We start from the raw sequence: 20,053 nt of genomic DNA, 5'->3' as shown, positions 1-20,053 counted from the left end.
CCTATATATATATATATATATATATATATATATATATATATATATATATATATATATATATATATATATATATATATACAAAACAACTATTGTATACTTTGGTTCTTATAATTTAACTTATAGCCAAGTACTTAGCTCTATTATGGAGCTTACTATGAGAATTGTAGTTTTTTATTTTTCAAATATTACTCTAAATTTATATAACAGTTATAGGTATTTGATGCAAGTTCATGAACACGTGTCCTGAATCTGTGTTCTGTGATAGATGTTTGTGTTGTTCCGTGAAAATATCTCTACTGGACATTTTTCCCGGCTGGAGGAGTTATGCAAAGAAGCCCAATCCTATAATACGTTGTCACAGCCAGCCCAGTACTCTGGCGGCCCAGCCCACTTACAGCCTAGCAGGCGAACGATCACGGCATCACGCACGCCGCCGCGCTCCGCTGGTCAGCAGTCAGCACGCCGCCTCGCCGGGAGTCGGGACTATTCTCTGGTGAGCAGGTGGTCATGTACTCAGGTCATCCATCCTGATCCTCCCTCGTCCTCGTCCTGCTCCCCTCTCCTTGACCGGCCGGCGCGCAGAGTGGAGATCGACGGACTTTGAATTCCCTCTTCCCTTCTTTCCTGGCTTGCTTGGACGCTCCATTCACCATTTCTTCGAGTTCGTCACGGATTTGATTCCTGTGTGGAGGTGGTAATATCGTCTAGCTCAATTGTCCCCTTGCCCCGCCGCGCCAAGCTCCCCACCGGTCCTGCCTGCGCAATCCATTTTGTTCGTACTACCTTGTAGTCATTGGGCTCCTCGGAGGTGGAGATCTGGGCTGCCGTTTCCAGGTAAGCACCCTGATTTGCTTACTGTTTCTCCGCTATAAATCCTGGGTAATCTTCCTGATTTCACTGGGATTTCGCAGGACCCTGGGCCGCGTCCGCTGCGATGGGTCGAAGCGCATGGGCGGTTCGGTTGGCTTCCCTTCTCGCGTTTGGTTTGGTGCTCGTCTCCGTCGAGGCTAGCATCGGTGATGTTGATCCGCGCTACAGGTGAGCTGAATCTCTGTGTGTACTCAATGAGTTATGCACCAATTTTTTTCTGTTGCCTAAGGCATGGAGCAAATTCCTGCTTGATCTAGGTTCTTGTGGGAGGACTAGACTAGGATTTCCGAGTTCATTGTCCCACTGCTGTTGATTGTTAATCACTTAATCCTGGTAGCTAGTAGGTACTGTAAATTTTGGACATGACATAGCATCGATGGTATGTTTATACCATGTAAGATAAAGATGTGCTACCGTTTGAATGTGTTGATGGCGTGCTAGCTAGTTTGCTACCCCCTTCGTCCCGAAAAGACTGCAATTCAAGGACTAGGCACGGAAAACAAAGATGGATGTAAAATTACAAAAATACCCTTTGAATTTGTGGATGATAAGTTTCTGCTTTTTTTTTAAATTGGTCACCGGTGGTTTCTGGATTGCTCCATGCATGGACACGTGGACAAATGGCTTAGGATGAAACTTCTTTTTGTTACAAGTGGGTCCTATATATACCCTTCAATTGCAGTCTTTTTGGGACAAATTTTGAACTCCAGGGTTGCGGTCTTTTCGGGACGGAGGAGTACATAGGAATATATCAAACTGAAATAGGGCTCCTCCAAAATAGATCATATGCACACAGCTGAATCTGCAGTAAATGGTCATTAAGCAACACTTTGCTTTCTATGCCAAGTGGAACGTATATCAGTGACTTACTGTCTTGTGAGAAGAGATGTGAAGCAATAAGTGATGATCTTTACTAGAACAGCTTGATTGCATGGTATTGTAAATTTGTAACAACAATTTGCTCGTAGGATCCTCCTAGCAAACATTACATCATCAACTTGGGAAGAAGAAGCTTGTTCTTAATTATTTCTTATTTGGACTTGATTGCATATTATGAATTAGACTTGCTTATGTACCTAGAAAAGACAAAGCGACTTACAATTTGGGACGGCTATTATGTGAGAATGCAATAAGATTTGAATTTATTGAATCGAACCCTATGAGTTGTATATCGTGTTGGTGACTTCACTAGGCTGTGTATGGGCTTGTTTAGTTAGAGGCCTGAGCATTGTGCTTGAGAAAAAGTGCTGCCTAAAGGAAGCCAGAACCTTCGGTGAGTTTTGCTAGGCCAGGCTGTACCATTTTTGGTTGGTACTTGAGCCTGAGATTGAATTAAGTGTTACTGTACCTATGTGATGGTACAAAACTAAAATATTGCTAGCTCAAATTTTTGTTAGCTTAGATGGATAGGACTGGTACATACGATTTCCAAATATAGATACACCGTAATTTTAGAACATTTCACCCTTCATAGAGCATTATGTCTGTGTATCCACTTTCCTGTGTTGAACTAGGGGGAAGACATATACAAAGTGAAGTGAGATATGTGATAGCATCATTGAAATAGGTGAATCAATAGCAGTTAACAATACCCTGAATGTGAGTAACGGGTGTGAGAACAACCAAACATGGTAAACAACCACCAGGGAATCAGGGATGCTACAGGCCAAACACATTGTCCTCAGAGTTCAATCCAAACAGACCCTGAATGCGTGATGATGCTTGATGCCTCATCGGCATGACTTCAAAATTCTAACTGCATCAGCCTTTTAAGGACACTACTGTCCACTCCATTCTAGTGTTTTTTTTTAAAAATTCCAGCATAGCACTTTCCAGAGCACTGCTGTTTCAGAGTTAGAAGTGAATAATAACATGCTTTGTGGCAGTTTTTTTTTGTTATATAGACTCGCTCAGTCCGTTTTTTAAGGAATATGTGAGTATAGTAGAAAAAGTCTACTATATAAGGCGCATGCGGCATCTCAAGAGTCATTAAGCGCAGGAATTAACGTTGTTGAAGCCAAGAGTTATTTGCATGGCGCCATACACCCAGTCCTGTAGGCAAAGAAGTCTTCAAACTTCTGGAGGCTAACTACTTATTAAGCGCGGCGTGGCTAATTCGGCGCGGCAGCTGTCATGAGTAAATCATCCTATGCACGACCGCAGTGTTCCTCATGAGTGTCTTGATATCTGTATTTTAGGTTTCACGCCTTGGAAATCGGACATGAGGGAGTATCTAGTATTTCATAGCTAAATTGTAATTTTCATACGTGTTCATTTCTCATGCTTTGGGCATATGTTCTGCTCAAGGTCCAAAAGACAACTTATGCATTCTGTTCCTAGTTTTTTTCGGATAAATTTCACTAGATTCGTGTTCGAGAAAATAATTTAACTAGATTTGTTATGTAAATTTGTAAAGAACAGGTCTGTTCTATCTGAAGCTAATCCCAATGCCCAATGGTATCATTATGTTCTCTTTTCTTATCTTAATTTATAATGTCGAAGGCATATATTATTTGATTTCATAAAAAGAAGTAGATCTATTTCTAAAAAGTAGGTAAACAACAGATAAAAGCAACGTACTGCAAAAGCATTGAGTCGGGGTGGTAGAGGCTAGTTGCCTGAAGGGAGTATTTGTGGCACGCTTGGTTTCCTGCTCTGTTGAGCCACAGGGTTTCCTTTTTTTGTAATGCTAGTGTTATGGGTGTTGGGCCCAGGACAGCCCAGCCTGGACTGTCGTGAACAGTACCTGCGGGTACTGTAGCGCGACAGCCGTGGCCTATAGTGCCCTTGCTAAGGAAGGAATAACGATTAAAGAGATTAGATTAGATCAATTAGAGGGATTTGATCAGTTAGAGATAGGATTAGATTTGGGTCAATTAGAGATAGGATTGGATATGATTTGATTGGGCCTTCCTTAGGTGGCCAGGAGTCCTCTCTCTATAGAAAGAGAGGTGATGTACTAAGAAGTGGGGCAATGAAGAAAGAACAAACAATCCAATTCCCCCAAATACTCTAGTCTCCCTCCACGCCGACTTTGCCTGGCCATCTTCCTGTCAATGGTTATCCCCCAACCCCAGATGATCTAAGGATCATAACATATGTTGTTGGGGTAGGCATATTGTAAGATATGCCTAAATGTATTATAATCCCTTTTCCTGTTGTGGTTATATTCCATGTTTGCAGTATTTATTTCCTGTAGGCTCCTTTCATTTTGCATATGCTACTACCAATATCACTCTTGAAATTTGAAAGTGATTTTAGTAACATTTCACATTATTTAATTTCATGAAACACTAGCTGAATACATTTATATTTTCTTGGCTTCCCATTTGCCATAAGTAAGATATGCACTGAAAGCCACATTATTTGTCCATCCTGTTCGATGTCATGCTGAGCCCTTTGCTTTATGAATTACTTCAACTTACTACTATTAAGAGATTATGAAAATCTTTATTCTTCTGATCAACCTTCAGAACTTGCGTGAAGGAGTGTCAAACTACAGGGATTATTGGGGAGAACGTCATCAGCCATTGTCAGTCCAAAGAGAACGATACTTCTGTTGGAGGCTCTTGGTATAACCAGGAGCAAATTTACATCCAGTGGAAACACCTGAACTGTAGGACAGACTGTCGCCACTTTTGCATGATGCAGAGAGAAGGGGAACGACAGTCACTTGGTCTGAGCCCCCTTAAATATCATGGAAAGTGGCCATTCTTACGTGTTTCTGTGTTCCAGGTATGCTTAGTTCTGACGAGATCCTGAGTGTGAAACAACTATTTCTATCATTAGTTCTCGGCGATGTCTCAACTAAATCTGACATGGTCTATCAGGAACCCCTTTCAGCGGCACTATCTGCTGTCAACCTACTGATGCACTTCACTGGCTGGCTTTCATTTTTCCTTCTAGTGAATTACAAATTGCCTCTTAGACCCCAAACCAAGAGAACTTACTATGAATATACTAGCTTGTGGCATATCTATGCAATCTTATCAATGAATGCATGGTTCTGGAGCACTATTTTCCATACTCGGTATGAAATTGTTCAGAGCCTTAAATATATTCTGCAATTTGGAGATATTTCTGTGATCTGTGATATCTAATTCATCAGTCTTATTCTGTAGAGACATTGACTTGACTGAGAAATTGGACTATTCTTCAGCTGTGGCCCTGCTTGGCTACTCGTTAATCCTTTCATTGCTGAGGGCTTTCAATGTCAAGGATGAGGCTACCAGGGTGATGTTTGCAGCCCCTATTTTGGCATTCGTTACGACGCACATCTTGTATCTCAACTTCTATGAGCTTGACTATGGTAAAATATCTTTTCACCTGTTGCTAAACATTTGCCATCACTATACAAAGAGCAATCTGACTTGTATATCAATTACTTAACTTTTAACAGATTTAGCAGTCTGCTGCAATCTCGTTTTACCATGTATTTTTGTATTAGAACAACCATATATGCGTTCTTTGTCTAGCTATATATCTGTTACCAAAAGCCATCACTGTGTTATCATTAGTGATTTAGGTATGCTACTCATATGTTTATCTGACGATTCTTTTATCAGGATGGAACATGAAAGTTTGTGTGGTGATGGCTGTGGTTCAACTTCTGACCTGGGCAGTTTGGGCTGGTGTAAGCCGGCATCCATCACGATTGAAGCTCTGGACAGTTGTTTTTGGAGGAGCACTGGCCATGCTTCTTGAACTCTACGACTTCCCTCCATACATGGGTTATGCCGGCGCCCATTCGCTGTGGCATGCAAGCAACATTCCACTCACCTATCTCTGTTGGAGCTTCATCAAGGACGATGCCATATTCCGCACTTCAACACTCATCAAGAAGGCAAAGTAATTAAGCAAAGGGGCTGCATTGTTAACATAGGGTCTTAGAGGATCAAATTCCATGTGGTTTACACGAGGAACATTTTGGGGGCACACGTGTTATCATCGGACATCATGAAACCTCAGTACATTTGCGCCCCTTGATGCTCCTGTCACGATTTTGGTCCACAGACTCGCCATATTCTTTAGGGCGCATGTTCTGCCATTACGATCTCGATCTGTTCTTTTACTGACCTGAACGTGTATCCTGTGATTAAGTCTGGCATCTTGTCATTTTAGTACTGGTGGGGTTTGCGAGATTTTGTCATCGCCGATTCAGTTTTGTGAAATCAGACAGAACAATGAACATCAACGGTATGTTTCCTCTTGAGTGTGGACCTTCGTAAATTCCTGAAGCCCCCTTTATTCGGGCATTGTGAGTTCCAACGTTACGAACTTACGAAGATTATCTTTATTATATAAAACTTTAAATGTGCCCCATTTCACTGTTCATCCCGACGCCCAGGCTCATATCACTGTAGATCAGCAGTGCCGGTACCGGATCTGCAATAAACAGTACCGGATCCACGCTAAACAGTGCCCGTTAAGAAAAACAGTACAAACCTGATAAGGAACAGCATGCGCCCGTTATGAAACATTGTGCACCCGTTCTGTCTTTTTTTCTCCTTTTTTTTCTGCCCTCCTTCCCACGCGAAGCATGGGCACCCACGCTAGTTATATTTATTATTTACACGTGCTACTGTGCTAGGCCCCTTTTATTTACAAGATAGGGAGCCTGAGTGCTCTGCTGTGCCAATATCTGCCCTGTTCGCTTCGAGGCTGAAAAGTACTCTTTATTAATTTGTTGTGACAGAAAAACATTATACCCAGAAAGCGCCTCCCAGGCTCTTTGTAGCTTGGAAATCTAGAAGGTGGCTAGTGATTTGTTACCCGAAACATCTATGGGATTTGGGCTGTTTCTTGTTTCCTTTTTTTCTACTAGTAAAATCTAGAATTGCTTTTGCCGACTCTTCCAAAAAAAAAAGTTTTGATCTGCTACTGTTCACGCCGGTACCACGAAGAAACGTGGTGTTTTTGACCCGCTACTGTTGCAGCGGTGCGCGTGCGGCACGTCACTGTGCCGTGTCTGCGCGACGAGTTATTGGTGATTGGAGAACAGGTGCGACGTTACAGTGAGAGTGCTCGCTGCGCCTGCGCGACATGTTCACGTGTGCCCAGACAGTAGCACGGTAGCTGCTCGCGTAGCCTGGTGCTTCTAGTTGGCACGCAACACGTGGGCGTGATCGTAACGTCGTGTGTGTCTGAAAAAGTTCAGCGGTCTTCAGCGTCACTGCTTTAACTTTTTTATGCTCTCCATACCACTGCCATCAGTTTAGGCTCTAACGTCGTCAAACTGCAGGTGTAAAAAATCGAAAATTCCTTTAAGTCTAAATATGTCATTAATTTTTTTAGCATCTTAACGACTTCAAATGAAAAAACTCAAGATTAGAAAGTTATAGATCTCGTCGAGATCTATAATTTTTATATAAAAATTATCTTAGAAAAATCAAATCATATTTTTTTGCGGAATTAAATAAAAATAAATTTTATATGAAAATTATAGATCTCGACGAGATCTACAACTTTCTAGTTTTGAGTTTTTTCATTTGAAGTCGTTAAGATGCTCAAAAATAATTAATAACATATTTAAACTTAAGGGTATTTTCGACTTTTCACACCTACAGTTTAATAGGCGTTAGAGTCCAAACTAACGGTAGTGGCATGGAGGGCACAAAAAAAGTTAGAGCAGTGGTGTTGAAGACCGCTAAACTTTTTCAGAGACACACAAGACATTACAATCTTTTTTAATAACACGCAAGGAATTCCAAAAAAAAATGCATGCGATGGGTGTAGTGTGCTTCTCGTGCGACCCCCAGCTGGATGGTTACCGCGTGGACTCGTCTTCCATCCGACGGCAGCTGGAATCTGCTGGGCCCTATCCTTCCCAATCGGATCCAATCGGTAGACGGCTCGGCTCCACCTCGACTGAGCCCTCGTCAAAGTCATGTAGCCCTAGACCAGTTGCACGCCACCGCCGCCGCTTCCATGGATGAACCAGCCGCCTCCATGGAAAACGTTGGAGGCCAACAAGACGGAATCACAACGGCTGACTTGACATCTTCTTCTCTCATGGAGGATTCACGTGCACTAGAAATCGATGCTGTTGGTAATGGTCGTCGAGAAGACGAACAAACACAGATTGGTTATCTGTTTAGATCGTTGTGCCTTTTCTTTTTTTTTTCTTTTGAACAAATGCTTTTTCTTCTATGCTGTTCGGTTTCTGACATATAGTGCGCATATTTCACATAACACCACGGTTACCATGGGAGTAGAGACCATCGGCACCATGTCACAGACGTCTGGATGGATCAGTGGAGAATGAAGTACCTGATCAGGTAAAAAAATATAACAAATTTGACAGAATACATGATTATTTGTTTTATTATAGTACATCTTTAATTGAAAATGGATATGTACAGACGGTGGTTGATAAAGCTAGGGAAAATTTGATCACTCCTGAAGTTGGAATGATTTTTCAATTCGAGGAACATGCTTATGAGATGTACAACACCTATGCCGGCAAGTTTGGGTTCAGTATTAGAAAGAGTAAGACAAAGCGCCGTCAAGATGGTAGTATATGTTAGAAATGTATAGTTTGTAGTAGCTAAGGACATCGAGAAAATGAGTTAACACAAAAGGACATTACAAGGACGGATTGTGATGCTCGTGTTCAGTTTAGTATCAGCAAAGAGGGGATTTGGAGAGTGCAAAAGGTTATACTAGACCACAATCATTATCTTGCTAGTCCAAATAAGGCACACAAGCTGAGGTCCCAACAACAGGTTATAGAGACAGATAGGAAATTAATTGGGCAGGAAGCTAGAATGAAGCCAACCCAAGTTTATGGGTTCATGGATGAGTTTTATGGAGGGGAAGAAAACACACCATTTGCTAAGATGGATTGCGATAATGAGATTGGTCGTGAGCGCAGACAGTACTTAGAAGCCAATGATGCACAAACATTGTCTGAATATCTGAGAAATAAACAGTCACATGATAATATATTTTTTATGCATTTCAGGTAGGCAAGGAAGATGGTCGTATAGCAAATTTCTTCTGGGCAGATGGTCAGTCTATCATGGATTACAAATGCTTTGGTGATGCTGTCTCATTTGACACCAGAAAATGCCTTTTGCTCCGATTCTTGGTTGCAACCATCACAAGCAAACAATAATTTTTGGGTGTACATTTCTATTTAATGAAACTATTGAATCATTTGTTTGGCTTTTTGAAACATTTCTAACGACAATGTCAGGAAAGCATCCAGTACAATTTTTACAGATCAAGATGCAGCTATGGCAGCAGCAATTGCTTATGTATTCCCAAATACAAGCCACTGTCTTTGTTTGTGGCACATTTGCTTAAATGCTGCTAAACATCTTAGTCATGTAATTCATGCGTCGGATAACAAGTTTCTACCAGATTTCAAAAAATGTGTGTATGAAGACATATCAGAAACTTACTTCATAGAGAAATGTCATGAATTGTTGGCTAAATACAACCTTAAGAATAACTCATGGATGACAAACCTATATGCTTTGAGGGCAAAGTAGGCTGCGGTATACCGTAACTTTTTTACAGCAGACATGAACTCGATCCAAAGAAGTGAAGGTATGAATAATGTCTTCAAGAAAAGATTTCGTAGGAAACTCGGATCTTTTGGAACTCCTTGTAGAATGGGAGAAGGTTGCAGTGAGTCTCCGTGCAAATGAGTTGGATGCTGATTTTAAGTCACGCTGAAAGAACCCAGTTACATACATTCCAAATCTACCTATGCTCAATACTGCAGCTGAATCATATACAAGGAGAATGTATTCAGAGTTTGAGGAAGAATTTAAAAGACAGTTTACATTGTCTTGTGAATTGTTGAAACTGCGGGGACAAGCTTGACATTCTTTGTTAAGTATATGCAATCTGATCGTGGAGCAACAGTAGTACTCAACACTGAAGATTCCACCATTACATGCTCTTGCCGGATGTTTAAATCGATAGGTATGTATACTATTACATTTCAATTTATACATTGTAATATGTAATATAGGATGATTAAATTGGCAACTATATCTTACAGGTTTATTGTGCAAGCATGCTCTTAGAGTCTTCAATATGAATGGAGTATACACTTTGCCATCGCAATATATACTGCCTAGATGGACAAAATATGCGAAAACTGGATTTTATATTGAAAAACAAGGAACTGAGAAGGGTGATTTGAAAATACAAGCAGCACTTATATCTCGACAGGCCACATCTCTTGCATTGAAGTGTTCGCCGTCAAAAAAACTTCTTGATAAATTGCAGAAAGCCATACATAACTTGAACTTGGAAGCGGATACTTATCTAAGTGAGATGCATGAAAAATCCAAGGAGGCTCCTCCAGTTCCAAATGAAAATGTCCGAGAACCATTAAATGGTGTAATATCATTTAAAATTCCTCAGGTAATAAAAGGTCCAAAGAATACACGTTTTAAAAATGCTGTTGAAAAGAAGACAGGAAAGAAGAAGAAGGGTGCTCAGAAGAAAGGTAGTGACCTGCCCACTAACTTTTGCTTATGTCTACAATTTTTTGAAATATTGCATTATCATATATATTTGATTGTAGGTGAAGGATCTGAAAAATAATGATGTAGAAACGGAGATGAACATACTGATTCAAACCAAATAACTGTAAGACATTAGCTATTTCATAATTTTTCCCTTACAAGCAAATAATGCTGATCCAAACCAAATAATGATTTGTGAACACTTTCTTGTGCTATGACAGGATTTTAATGCTGGGCCATCTTCAGCCACTGCTCCTTTCATGCAAGATGGATATGCTAATTCCACAATGCCACACTTCAATTTAATTGCAGATCCTTCTACAATGGCTGCTCCATACATACCAGGAGGATACACAAGTCTCTTAATGGGAGTTGATCAAGATGCTTCAATGCAAACTGATGTTAGGAAAAGTTACATTTTGATGGAGTGCAAAATCATGAATCTATGTAAATTTGCTCTTTTGCTGTTAGAAAGTCTCTTTTGCTCTGAATAGGAGCCTTACTGACTTTGCTCTGAGTTGGAGCCTTACAGACTTTGTTCAGAATAATACATTTCAGAGAAACAATGAGATTATTAAGATATCCATTCCACTGCTGATTTCAAAACATCCAAATATATTTCAGATAAAAATCACAGTTTACATTATTCTTATGAACCGCTATTTTCACAAGTATCAATGAACTCTATACTGAAACAATTTGTTGACAATCTCTAGGTCCTTTCAAAACATCTACATTTATGTACACTTTCAGTCCTCCAAGGAATCCATAGTTCTTGAATCATTTGTCAAATGGGTCACGATGCAGCACCTACATCCTGTTCTTGCAAATCCATGTTGCTCCAATGTCCCAGAGTATCGAAACTGCATGCAATTTTACAGTCAGTACAGGAAATCAGGAATCAGCAGAGGGGTGCCGGATGGATACAGATACAAGTCTACAGGAATCAGCAGGGGTGCCGGACCTGGCGTCACAGCGGCGGCCGCAGGAGGGGCTCCGCTGCCGGTGCCCCGGGCGGCTCCCGCGGGAGCGGCGGCGTACCTGGCGGACAACCAGATCGCACCGTTCCTGTGGTTCGCGCACCTGACGACGAACCAGGCGATCCTCGACGCCGCCGAGCTCGCCGCTGACCCCGCCACGGGGATGGAGCTGGACCTCGACGAGACGCTGGCCGTCAACTGCGTGCCCTTCCTGCACAAGCTCGGCGGCGGTGGAGTTAGAGGCCGCGTCGTGCTCTTCCGCGGCGGTGGAGTTAGGCGGCGCGGCGGGCTGCAGGTACAGCGGCGGCGGAGCCAGGGGAGACGAGGGTCACGACGGAAAGGGTTGAGCCGAGCCGTGTGGGCGATTTGGCTTCAGTTTTTGCGTCGATTCCAGCTGCCGTCGGATTGAAGGCAAGTCCACGCGTCATCCATCCAGCTGGGGGTCACACGAGCGGCACGCTGCACCCATCGCCCATGCAATTTTTTTCACAGGCGGCAGCCGGCTGGCGCCTCGTCGAGTCGTCGTCGTGCAGTTTGTGCGAAATCTTCTTCAAAAATTGAGCTTCGACGTGCATGCATTTGCATACGATTCGATCGTGGGTTCGCCATGGGCCATGATGGCCAACGCCGCGTGACGTGATGCTTCGCACTTGCATGGAAAATGGAACCATAGGTTTAGCACGTGTAAATGTGTAAATATAATAATCTTCTCCAAACTATATCAGTGCCGATTGAGGTCCACAATCAAACACAAATCGATCAACAATCAATCTACTACTACTTTCCCCCACTTTTATCTCTTCTAGTCTTATGTTGTCCAGCGCATCCCTCTACTGGATTCGTTGATGTTCTCGGTGTCGTTGCTGATTCTAGATAACATCATGGTGGTCCTCTCTTACGGTTCTTTTCAGGAGGTCTTTCACGAGGTTTTTAGATGAATAATGGTGTTAAATATGTGTGGCCATCATGCTGGCCGGTCTTGATGTGTTTGAGATTTTCTCCGATGTGTGCTAGACCGTGTGCGGCTTCGAACGTACTAGCCCTTGCTACTCGTTTTGTGCCTTCAACACCACTTCAATCCAGGAGTAGGGTGGTAATTTTAATATTTCAGAGAATAAAATATCTCGTTATAAAGTCCGGTGAAATAAAATCAGATTACAACGATTTCAGAAAAATAACATAGAGTCTTTTTTTTTTCTTTCCTCAAAAGACGGATATATAGGAGTTTTTTTTTTTTAAAAAAAAGAGACGGATAGGAAATCCACTCGGAAACAAACTGTGCAAGAAGCCCAAGCGCACAATTCATTCTCACAGACAACACCGTTTCCCCAGCGGCCCAGCCCATACACCCGAGAAGGTGAGCACGCACACGCCTGCGGCCCCGCCGTTCCGCCGAAGCGAAGCACGCCGTCTCGTCTGTGTCTCCGGTGGCCATCCATCCTCCCTTCCCTCGTCGTTCTCTCCTCTCCTAGGCCGGCCGGCGCAGAGTGGACTTTGAATTGGCTCCTTCCTTTGCTGGTAAGGAAAACCATGGCCTGGCTTGCTTGGACCCTCCATTCCTTCCAATTTGTCGTGGATTTGTTGTTGTTTCGAGGGGGATAATAATTCCAGTTGATTTTCCACAAAATCTGGAGGGTCCAACTGAAAGTCTGAAACCCCTTTCCCCACGCGAAGCTTGCCGTCGGTGACGCGCTGTCCGTGTCGTTCGTACTATCGTGTTGCACGACAGCACGAGTTCGCTGATGCTGCGATGGGAATTTGGCTGTTGCTGATTTCTCCAACTCGTTTGGCAGATCACCTTCCTTAATCTCATTGTTTGTTGTTGAATCCGCCGTTCGCAGGGTACTACCATGAAGAGGTTGGTGTCGACCGCCCTCGCCACGAGAGGGCTCCTGAGATCTCGCGGACTGCAGAGCACAACTGCTGTAAGGCTCTCAAATCGAGTCCCTGATGGTCTCCATACACATGCATCTTTCTTAGCTTCGAGTGCTAACGCATCGAGGTTGTTCAGCAGAGCCATGGTGATAGTAGTTTTCCTCTTTATCCTCTTACAAAGCACTAGACTACAAGTGCATCTGGTGTCTACAATTTAGGTCCATGCGAGTATGCAACATTGTGGGTGCATCGTTTAATGGAAACATTGAGTTTCAAATGTGTTGCTGAGTAATTTACATGTGTAGTTTTCAGGCTTCCAATGAATTAGTTTTATTCTGGGATTGTGTAATCAAACACTGTAGTATATGTGTATTTTCCAGACTTCCAGTGCTCCTGTTTCATAGCATTGGAGTTAACAGTCACCTTCATATTTTTGGTGTTTGTAGTTTGGACACTACAATGTACCTCTGTAACTATAGAAATGGGTGTTTTTCTTTATTGTTACCATTTTTGTTGCCTGTATTGATACACAAGAGCATAATACATCTCATACAATGCTATGGATGCTATACTTCCTAATGCTTTCCATAAGTAATGTGTTATACCATTTGCAAATGAACTATTGGGAAATGAGGGTAACTGTCTATTCCCGGCATATATTACATATTATTTTCTCATCACAATTGAGAGTTTGCTCCTTTGTTACTACCATCATTCTCTGTTTGCTACGTTGAGTTCTCTTCGCATGTTATTGTTTAAGAAACTTTTACACATGTTTGAGTTTTTATGTGCTTTATTTATGTGTGCCAATTTGTTTATTTAGAACTTATATGTGATTAAGAATACCCACAAATTATATAGTTTTACTCAATATGTGACATGAGCCATGAGTTCATATGAGGTTGGTCTTGTTGACCATCTAGGAAACAACACATTACTGCACATGATGTATTAACTGTTTGGTTAGTGTTTATATTTTGCCCCTCCGTAGTTTGTGTTTGTGTTTTAATTTTAGTGAATCCTTGTCTGCATGTTAACCGGAAGAGCAGGTTATGTCCCGACCAGCTTTCCAGCAGTTTATGAATTATTCGTCACCACAAGGTGGTGATCCTAATGCAAACACGAACTCAACTGCAGCTCGAATAGCTGCTGATCCTGATACACATCAAGATTTCGAGCCAAAAAGCAGAAGTTCAGACATGTCATTGCATGACATTGTTGCTCAGGTATTTACACGCACAGATGAGATTCAAGAATATTTGTGTTAAACATCGAAGCACCTAACTTGTGATAAAACTAGGCATAAGCTGAGGCTTATTGATGTATCTTTTTAGCTGCCATTTCTTCATTGTAATAGCAATTTTTTTGGGCAGGATATCAAGGAGAACCCAGTCTTGATCTACATGAAGGGTTTTCCTGAGTCTCCAATGTGTGGCTTCAGCGCACTGGCAGTTAAGGTCCTCCAGCAATATGGTAGGTTGGCTCTAATTAGTAGATTACAGACTGATTTGTTTTGAATGCAGGTGATAATCAATAGCACTTTCTAAACTTTAAGCTCTATGTTATTGATTTCAGGCGTCCCTATCTGTGGCAGAGACATTCTTGGAGATCTCAAGCTCAAAGAGAGTGTTAAAGCCCACACGTAAGTGTCTTCGTATACCTCCTGGATGATGTATTTTTAGATAATAAGCAGCAATATGCTTGTCTCTCAGAATGGGCAATGAACCATGTTAAGGTAGATTATTGAAATGTTGCATGATGTTATAAGGCAATGGTAACGATCTTCAAGTTTGCCTTCAAGTGAGATGAACCAGCTTTAACCAAACAAGAAAGAAAGAAAAACAATAGAGAAAAGAATGAAAATGAGTTGTGATTATCTGGTTGACATTTCGTTTTGAGTCTCTTAGATATGATTTGGAACATCTTCATGCCAAGCAGTGTTAATAGTAACAGTTCGTGTCTTGTATTAGTACATCATTATGCCCTGTTACTTGTTATATTCATCGTCCATATGTTCCTTTTCATTTAATTGACTTGCTGTGCACTGATATGCTTGAAACTAAGAAATGGATTGCCAGACACTGTTCAGTTGGTTCACATGCTCGAATCAGAAAATTGTTCCCACGTTTGTAGAAATGCAGGACTGGGCTCGCTGTGTTCCAGCCCCCTGGTTTGGGGCACAGAAATACATGGGAGCATACTTAAAAAAGTGTAAAAATGTTATAGTCAAAAGGATTTTTAGCATGATGTAACTTGTCCATCCCAGGTGCTAGTCTAATCCTGGCTCTGCTCCTGGTTCACCCTATCAATCTCACTGTTAGTTTTATTTTGCTGGTGCAGTAACTGGCCTACATTTCCACAAATATTTATCAAAGGAGAGTTTGTTGGGGGATCTGACATCATATTAAGCATGCACCAGGCAAGTTTCACCTTTTGATTCATTTCATTAGCATATTAACGTATTGTCTTTACTAGTGGCTGATTTTTTCGTCATAATTTTGTTCAGAAGGGTGAACTTAAGGATCTTCTTGGGGATATTGCGCAAAGGGGATGAACAAAAAGCAGATGCTCATGATTTATGAAGCAATCCACAGTAGGCTCTTTTACCTGTGCTATCTACTTAGCCACAAAAATGTTACTTCTATCTCAGAGTCTTAAGGCGACATTGTGAACTGTCCTACGCGTTGGATATGGATGATCGGATGTGTTCCCAGAATCCCAGGCTATAGGTTGTTTGATCTGGCATTCTGGCAGAAGCAAAATCAGGATTGGATGCCCGTAAGCCGGGTTCTCTGTCAAATGAATAAGTGCCACTTTTAGCAATGCCGTTCTTTGGTGCCTTGTATATGCACTATGGAACTTGAGTTCCAGGATTCATAGGTTGCGTTGCATTTAATCGAACTGAATTTGTAATAACAGATAAGGCTGTAAAATGGTTATAAACACTACTGGTATTCAAATGGGTGGTATCCAACCTTTCCCTTCTTGCTAGAACTGAGAGAGATAGGGGAATACAACATAGCAAATCTGTTTGCGAAAACATGTTGATTCTGCCACTGTGGCCTTTGGTTCGGTTGTAGGACATTTATTGCGCACGGGAGGCGAGATCTTCTGTGAGCGTGGAGCGTCTGGGTTGCGTGTGTCCTATGTACCTTCTCAAAGAAAAGAAAAGAACTACAAGCGTAAGACTGTCTTCAACAACCGTGATCCTAAAATCTAAGATGCATTCGTCCTTTGGGTATTGTTATAGGCAAAGTGTTTAATACCTTTGGTCTTCTCCAACAACAAGACCCAAAAGACGATTCTTTCTGTAAATGGATCTTCAGAAGAGAGGATACTCTGTTGGAGGCTATATGTATTATGTTGGAGACTTATTTTGGGTTTGGGTTTCGCAATAGGTCTCCTATTAGAGACAACGTAATATTTTGTATACAAGCTGTGAAAATTGAGTTTTGTTTTGGTCGGGACGCCCCGGAATTTGCAAGCGTAATAATTTGTAGGTCATGGGAGTAGCCGTGCTGGTCTAAGTAGTAGTGCAATATTCCCTCCGTTCCAAACATCCTACATATGGAGTTATATGGAATAATATCAATATTTCATATCTAACTCAATAGATTAAGAAAATGTGAGCCCCCTGCGCCACGACAAGTTAGAGTCATTCTCGCTCTCCGTCTTCTAGCAAAAATCCGGAATAGAGAATGTTGATATTTGTATTTTTTTATCTTTTTTTTAAAAGAACGCTAGGAGCTCTGCCTCTCAATTAAAAAAGGTAAGAAACAAAGGTTTATGTACAGGACATGATCCCGCCTAGGCGGGCAAAGAAACAGGGCACAAAGGCCGACTAGGCATGCACAAAGATCACAGAAAGCAGCTGTATTTTTTTATATCAAAATCTCTATTCCTATTAATTAGAAATGATATAAATAGTATCTTGAGTTGCTCTTAGAAACTTAACTTACTTCGGTGGGCAGATTCTACCACAATATATTCAACCAGCTTTTTTTTTCCGACTAGGTAACATGTCCGTACGTTGCTACAGAATAACTAAATTTTTATACTAAAAACACATGGATCGCACGATAAGATAACAATACTATAAAATTAAATACCGTCGTTAAAGTGACATTTAATTCAAAAAGCAAAGTTCGTGAAATTAACACAGTCACAGAGAGCAGCGGCGTCACAGGCTCACTAACTTCTACTCTGTAGAGCTTTCCTTTTAGCATCTAAGCACAAAGTTATTTATATGACACCATTTGACGATTGCCTTAGGTGAATATTAAATACAATATATTATTATTCAGTAGATTATCAGGAACACAATTCAACAAAATCTATGTATGGTACTGCAAACTTATTCGAGTACATATGTTAAAGTAAACAATTATTACAGTTTGTGTAAAGAATGAACATAACCACTTTCTAGACAAGGACAACATTTTCCTTGCCAAGCTTCTTAGCCTTAGCCAGCTCCTCACTTTTCAAGTTTCTCTGAAGCGGCCTCAACCATTTTCTCACTTTTTGTGTTCCCCTAATGTTTCCCATTGGCATTTTCAGGAAGTGCCAATGCATCTTTTATTGACTTGAAACCAAAGAATGCCAGTAGAGCAACCGCATAAATTCACAAGAGATACAAAATAAATGCTCAAACATCTGTTGAAAAACTACATGCTGTTCCATCAAAAAGAAAATAAGACAAATCATAGTTGATAGCAGAATATTTGGATGTACTCTAGAAGCATGAAAGGGGGCATACATAAATAGTAAATTAGAATATATAGCAATGACCTGAGTAGTGCATCCCTAAGCATAAGCACACCAAAATGAACCTGAACAATCTAGAGTAACCAACACTATTGTGGTACGGATGCAAATGATTAATTTTGTAATTACACTACAGTAAACATACAAACAAAACAGAGTGTTCCTATAGTGAGAGAATCATAATAAAGCAAAATTTAGTCTATTGCCACTTTCTTTGGATAAAACCTATGTTGCCAAATTTTGAATTATGGACTGATCATCTTAAATATGCGATAGTTTGAAAAATATATACATGTAAGAATTATTGTGCGCTTGCATATGACAGCTACAGAGAATAAATATGGATGATTGGACATTACCTGAGTGTTAGCTGCTGGAGAGAGAAGTGGTCCTTTGGTTGCATGTCGCAGGCGGCGTAAGAGGCGAACCTTGCACTAATTGGGGAGCAGCATGGCAGCATCGCCAATCCTCTCTGGCGACGCGTACTCCCTCCCTGGCCTCGACCTTTGCATGCACCAGTATTGTGTCCCAGGGAGCACGCGCCGGTGAGGAAATTCAGGTTGCTGCACTATCGACCCAAAATCGAGCGTTTGAAGGAGAAAACACGAATGGATAGAAGGGAAAAATTGGGAAGTGAAGAGTTCCTGATAACCAAATTAAACATACCTAAGTTACAACATTAACAAGCAATTTGATAATCTGTTGGAAAAGTGTATATCCATCACCAAAGGCCATGAACACTTTTGAAATCCATAGTCATAGTATTTATCATCATATAATTGCCATAATCCCTTTGGTTGTAGTTTTCTCCACCATTGTCATAATCATCATGCATCCTCCTCTTTATAGCTGCAGTCTATAATGTTACCCTATAAACAATAATATAGCTTTAGTTAGAAATATCAAAAAAGTTGCCACTAAAAAAAGAACTAATATGACCTCATTTTTTATTGCTTATTATTAGTTTTGAAAAGAAATAATGTATCCCAAAAATTGAAAAGCAATAGCAGGATACAAAGTTTTCTATGGTATCTGTGTTAGCTCCCCAGTTAAATGATTGGTATCTAGTGAGTAGACTGAGAGATGTGCATCTAGAAGCTGGCTGTGATCTATGTGAGTTAGATTCACCATGTAAATCAGCCATAAGATGATTCCCAAGGTAGTGATAAACTTTGCAAGTAGCACAGCATACATTTTCACACCTGATGGAGATGATGAAATAAAGCTAGATAGCAGCATCAGTAGTATAGAAAAAAACATTCAATAATCATCAATCATGTTCTAAGACATCCTTAAGAGACCATGGAAATAAAAGCCTGCACCTCTACTACTTTCAGACTACTGCACACACATGAAACAAATTGAACTCACATGAATATTCAGACTTTATTATCTAAAAAATGAATATTTAGACTGCAGATCGCATGAATTTTCAGAAATTATAGATACAAAATAAAAACTATCGCAATCTGCAAGTAATAAAAGAATAACAACATAACCTAAGATTAGAATCTTTTACTCATCAGATTAGCTAATTACATATCCATCTTGATACAGAAACTACTGTACACACAGAGAGAGAGAGGGTGGGGACGGAGAGATACACAAATATATGAAGGAGATGGATTACTCGAGTTGATTTATTAAGAACACAAGAAGCCATGGGCTCACCTTGGGGTCGTGGGAGTGGGACTACTGGACAATCAGAGGAGGAAGACGCTGCCGACACCACACACCAGGATCTGAGACGGAGATGAGCCGAGGACAAGACACCGTAGTAGATCTGCGTGTCGGACAGCCAAGCCCCGCCATCGCCACCAAGGAGCCTGGGTCGCTGGGATGCGTCGCCGGGCGCCATGTGATGCGCCGTCAGTCGCCGGCTACAGGCAGATGCACCGGCCGGTGTCGATGCTGCTGTCGGTGCTAGGATGTCAGGTGCTGCCGGGGCTGAGAGGTGATGGTGCCACCACGGGGAGGAGAGGGATCGCAAGATCGTACCACGCGCGCGAGGGAAGGAAGGACTACGCTGTCCGGCGTGCGTCGGCCGTGCCCTAGGAAAAATATTAGCCTGTAAGTTTG

At 41.4% G+C, this 20,053-nt stretch overlaps 2 protein-coding genes and 1 pseudogene across 2 annotated transcripts; all 3 read left to right on the top strand.

Moving 5' to 3' along the window:
• The first annotated feature begins 417 nt into the window (after positions 1-417).
• Positions 418-6,135, top strand: LOC136496700 (uncharacterized). The gene is made up of 6 exons (XM_066492439.1): positions 418-834; positions 912-1,038; positions 4,344-4,605; positions 4,701-4,900; positions 4,992-5,179; positions 5,436-6,135. The coding sequence occupies exons 2-6, from the start codon at positions 935-937 to the stop codon at positions 5,720-5,722; spliced, it is 1,041 nt and encodes a 346-aa protein (XP_066348536.1). The 5' UTR covers positions 418-834; positions 912-934; the 3' UTR covers positions 5,723-6,135.
• A 1,980-nt stretch (positions 6,136-8,115) lies between these two features.
• On the top strand, positions 8,116-10,806 carry LOC136495873 (protein FAR1-RELATED SEQUENCE 5-like; annotated as a pseudogene).
• Positions 10,807-12,669: 1,863 nt separating this feature from the next.
• On the top strand, positions 12,670-16,194 carry LOC136497212 (monothiol glutaredoxin-S1, mitochondrial-like). Its single transcript, XM_066492999.1, has 7 exons — positions 12,670-12,853; positions 13,177-13,260; positions 14,260-14,436; positions 14,584-14,683; positions 14,786-14,852; positions 15,551-15,629; positions 15,717-16,194. The coding sequence occupies exons 2-7, from the start codon at positions 13,186-13,188 to the stop codon at positions 15,762-15,764; spliced, it is 546 nt and encodes a 181-aa protein (XP_066349096.1). The 5' UTR covers positions 12,670-12,853; positions 13,177-13,185; the 3' UTR covers positions 15,765-16,194.
• The last annotated feature ends 3,859 nt before the right edge of the window (positions 16,195-20,053 follow it).

The sequence above is a fragment of the Miscanthus floridulus genome, chromosome 12 (assembly GCF_019320115.1).
Source record: "Miscanthus floridulus cultivar M001 chromosome 12, ASM1932011v1, whole genome shotgun sequence".
Taxonomy (NCBI): Eukaryota; Viridiplantae; Streptophyta; class Magnoliopsida; order Poales; family Poaceae; genus Miscanthus; species Miscanthus floridulus.
Note: the sequence above shows the minus strand (reverse complement) of the source record. Positions and strands in the feature narration are given on the sequence as shown.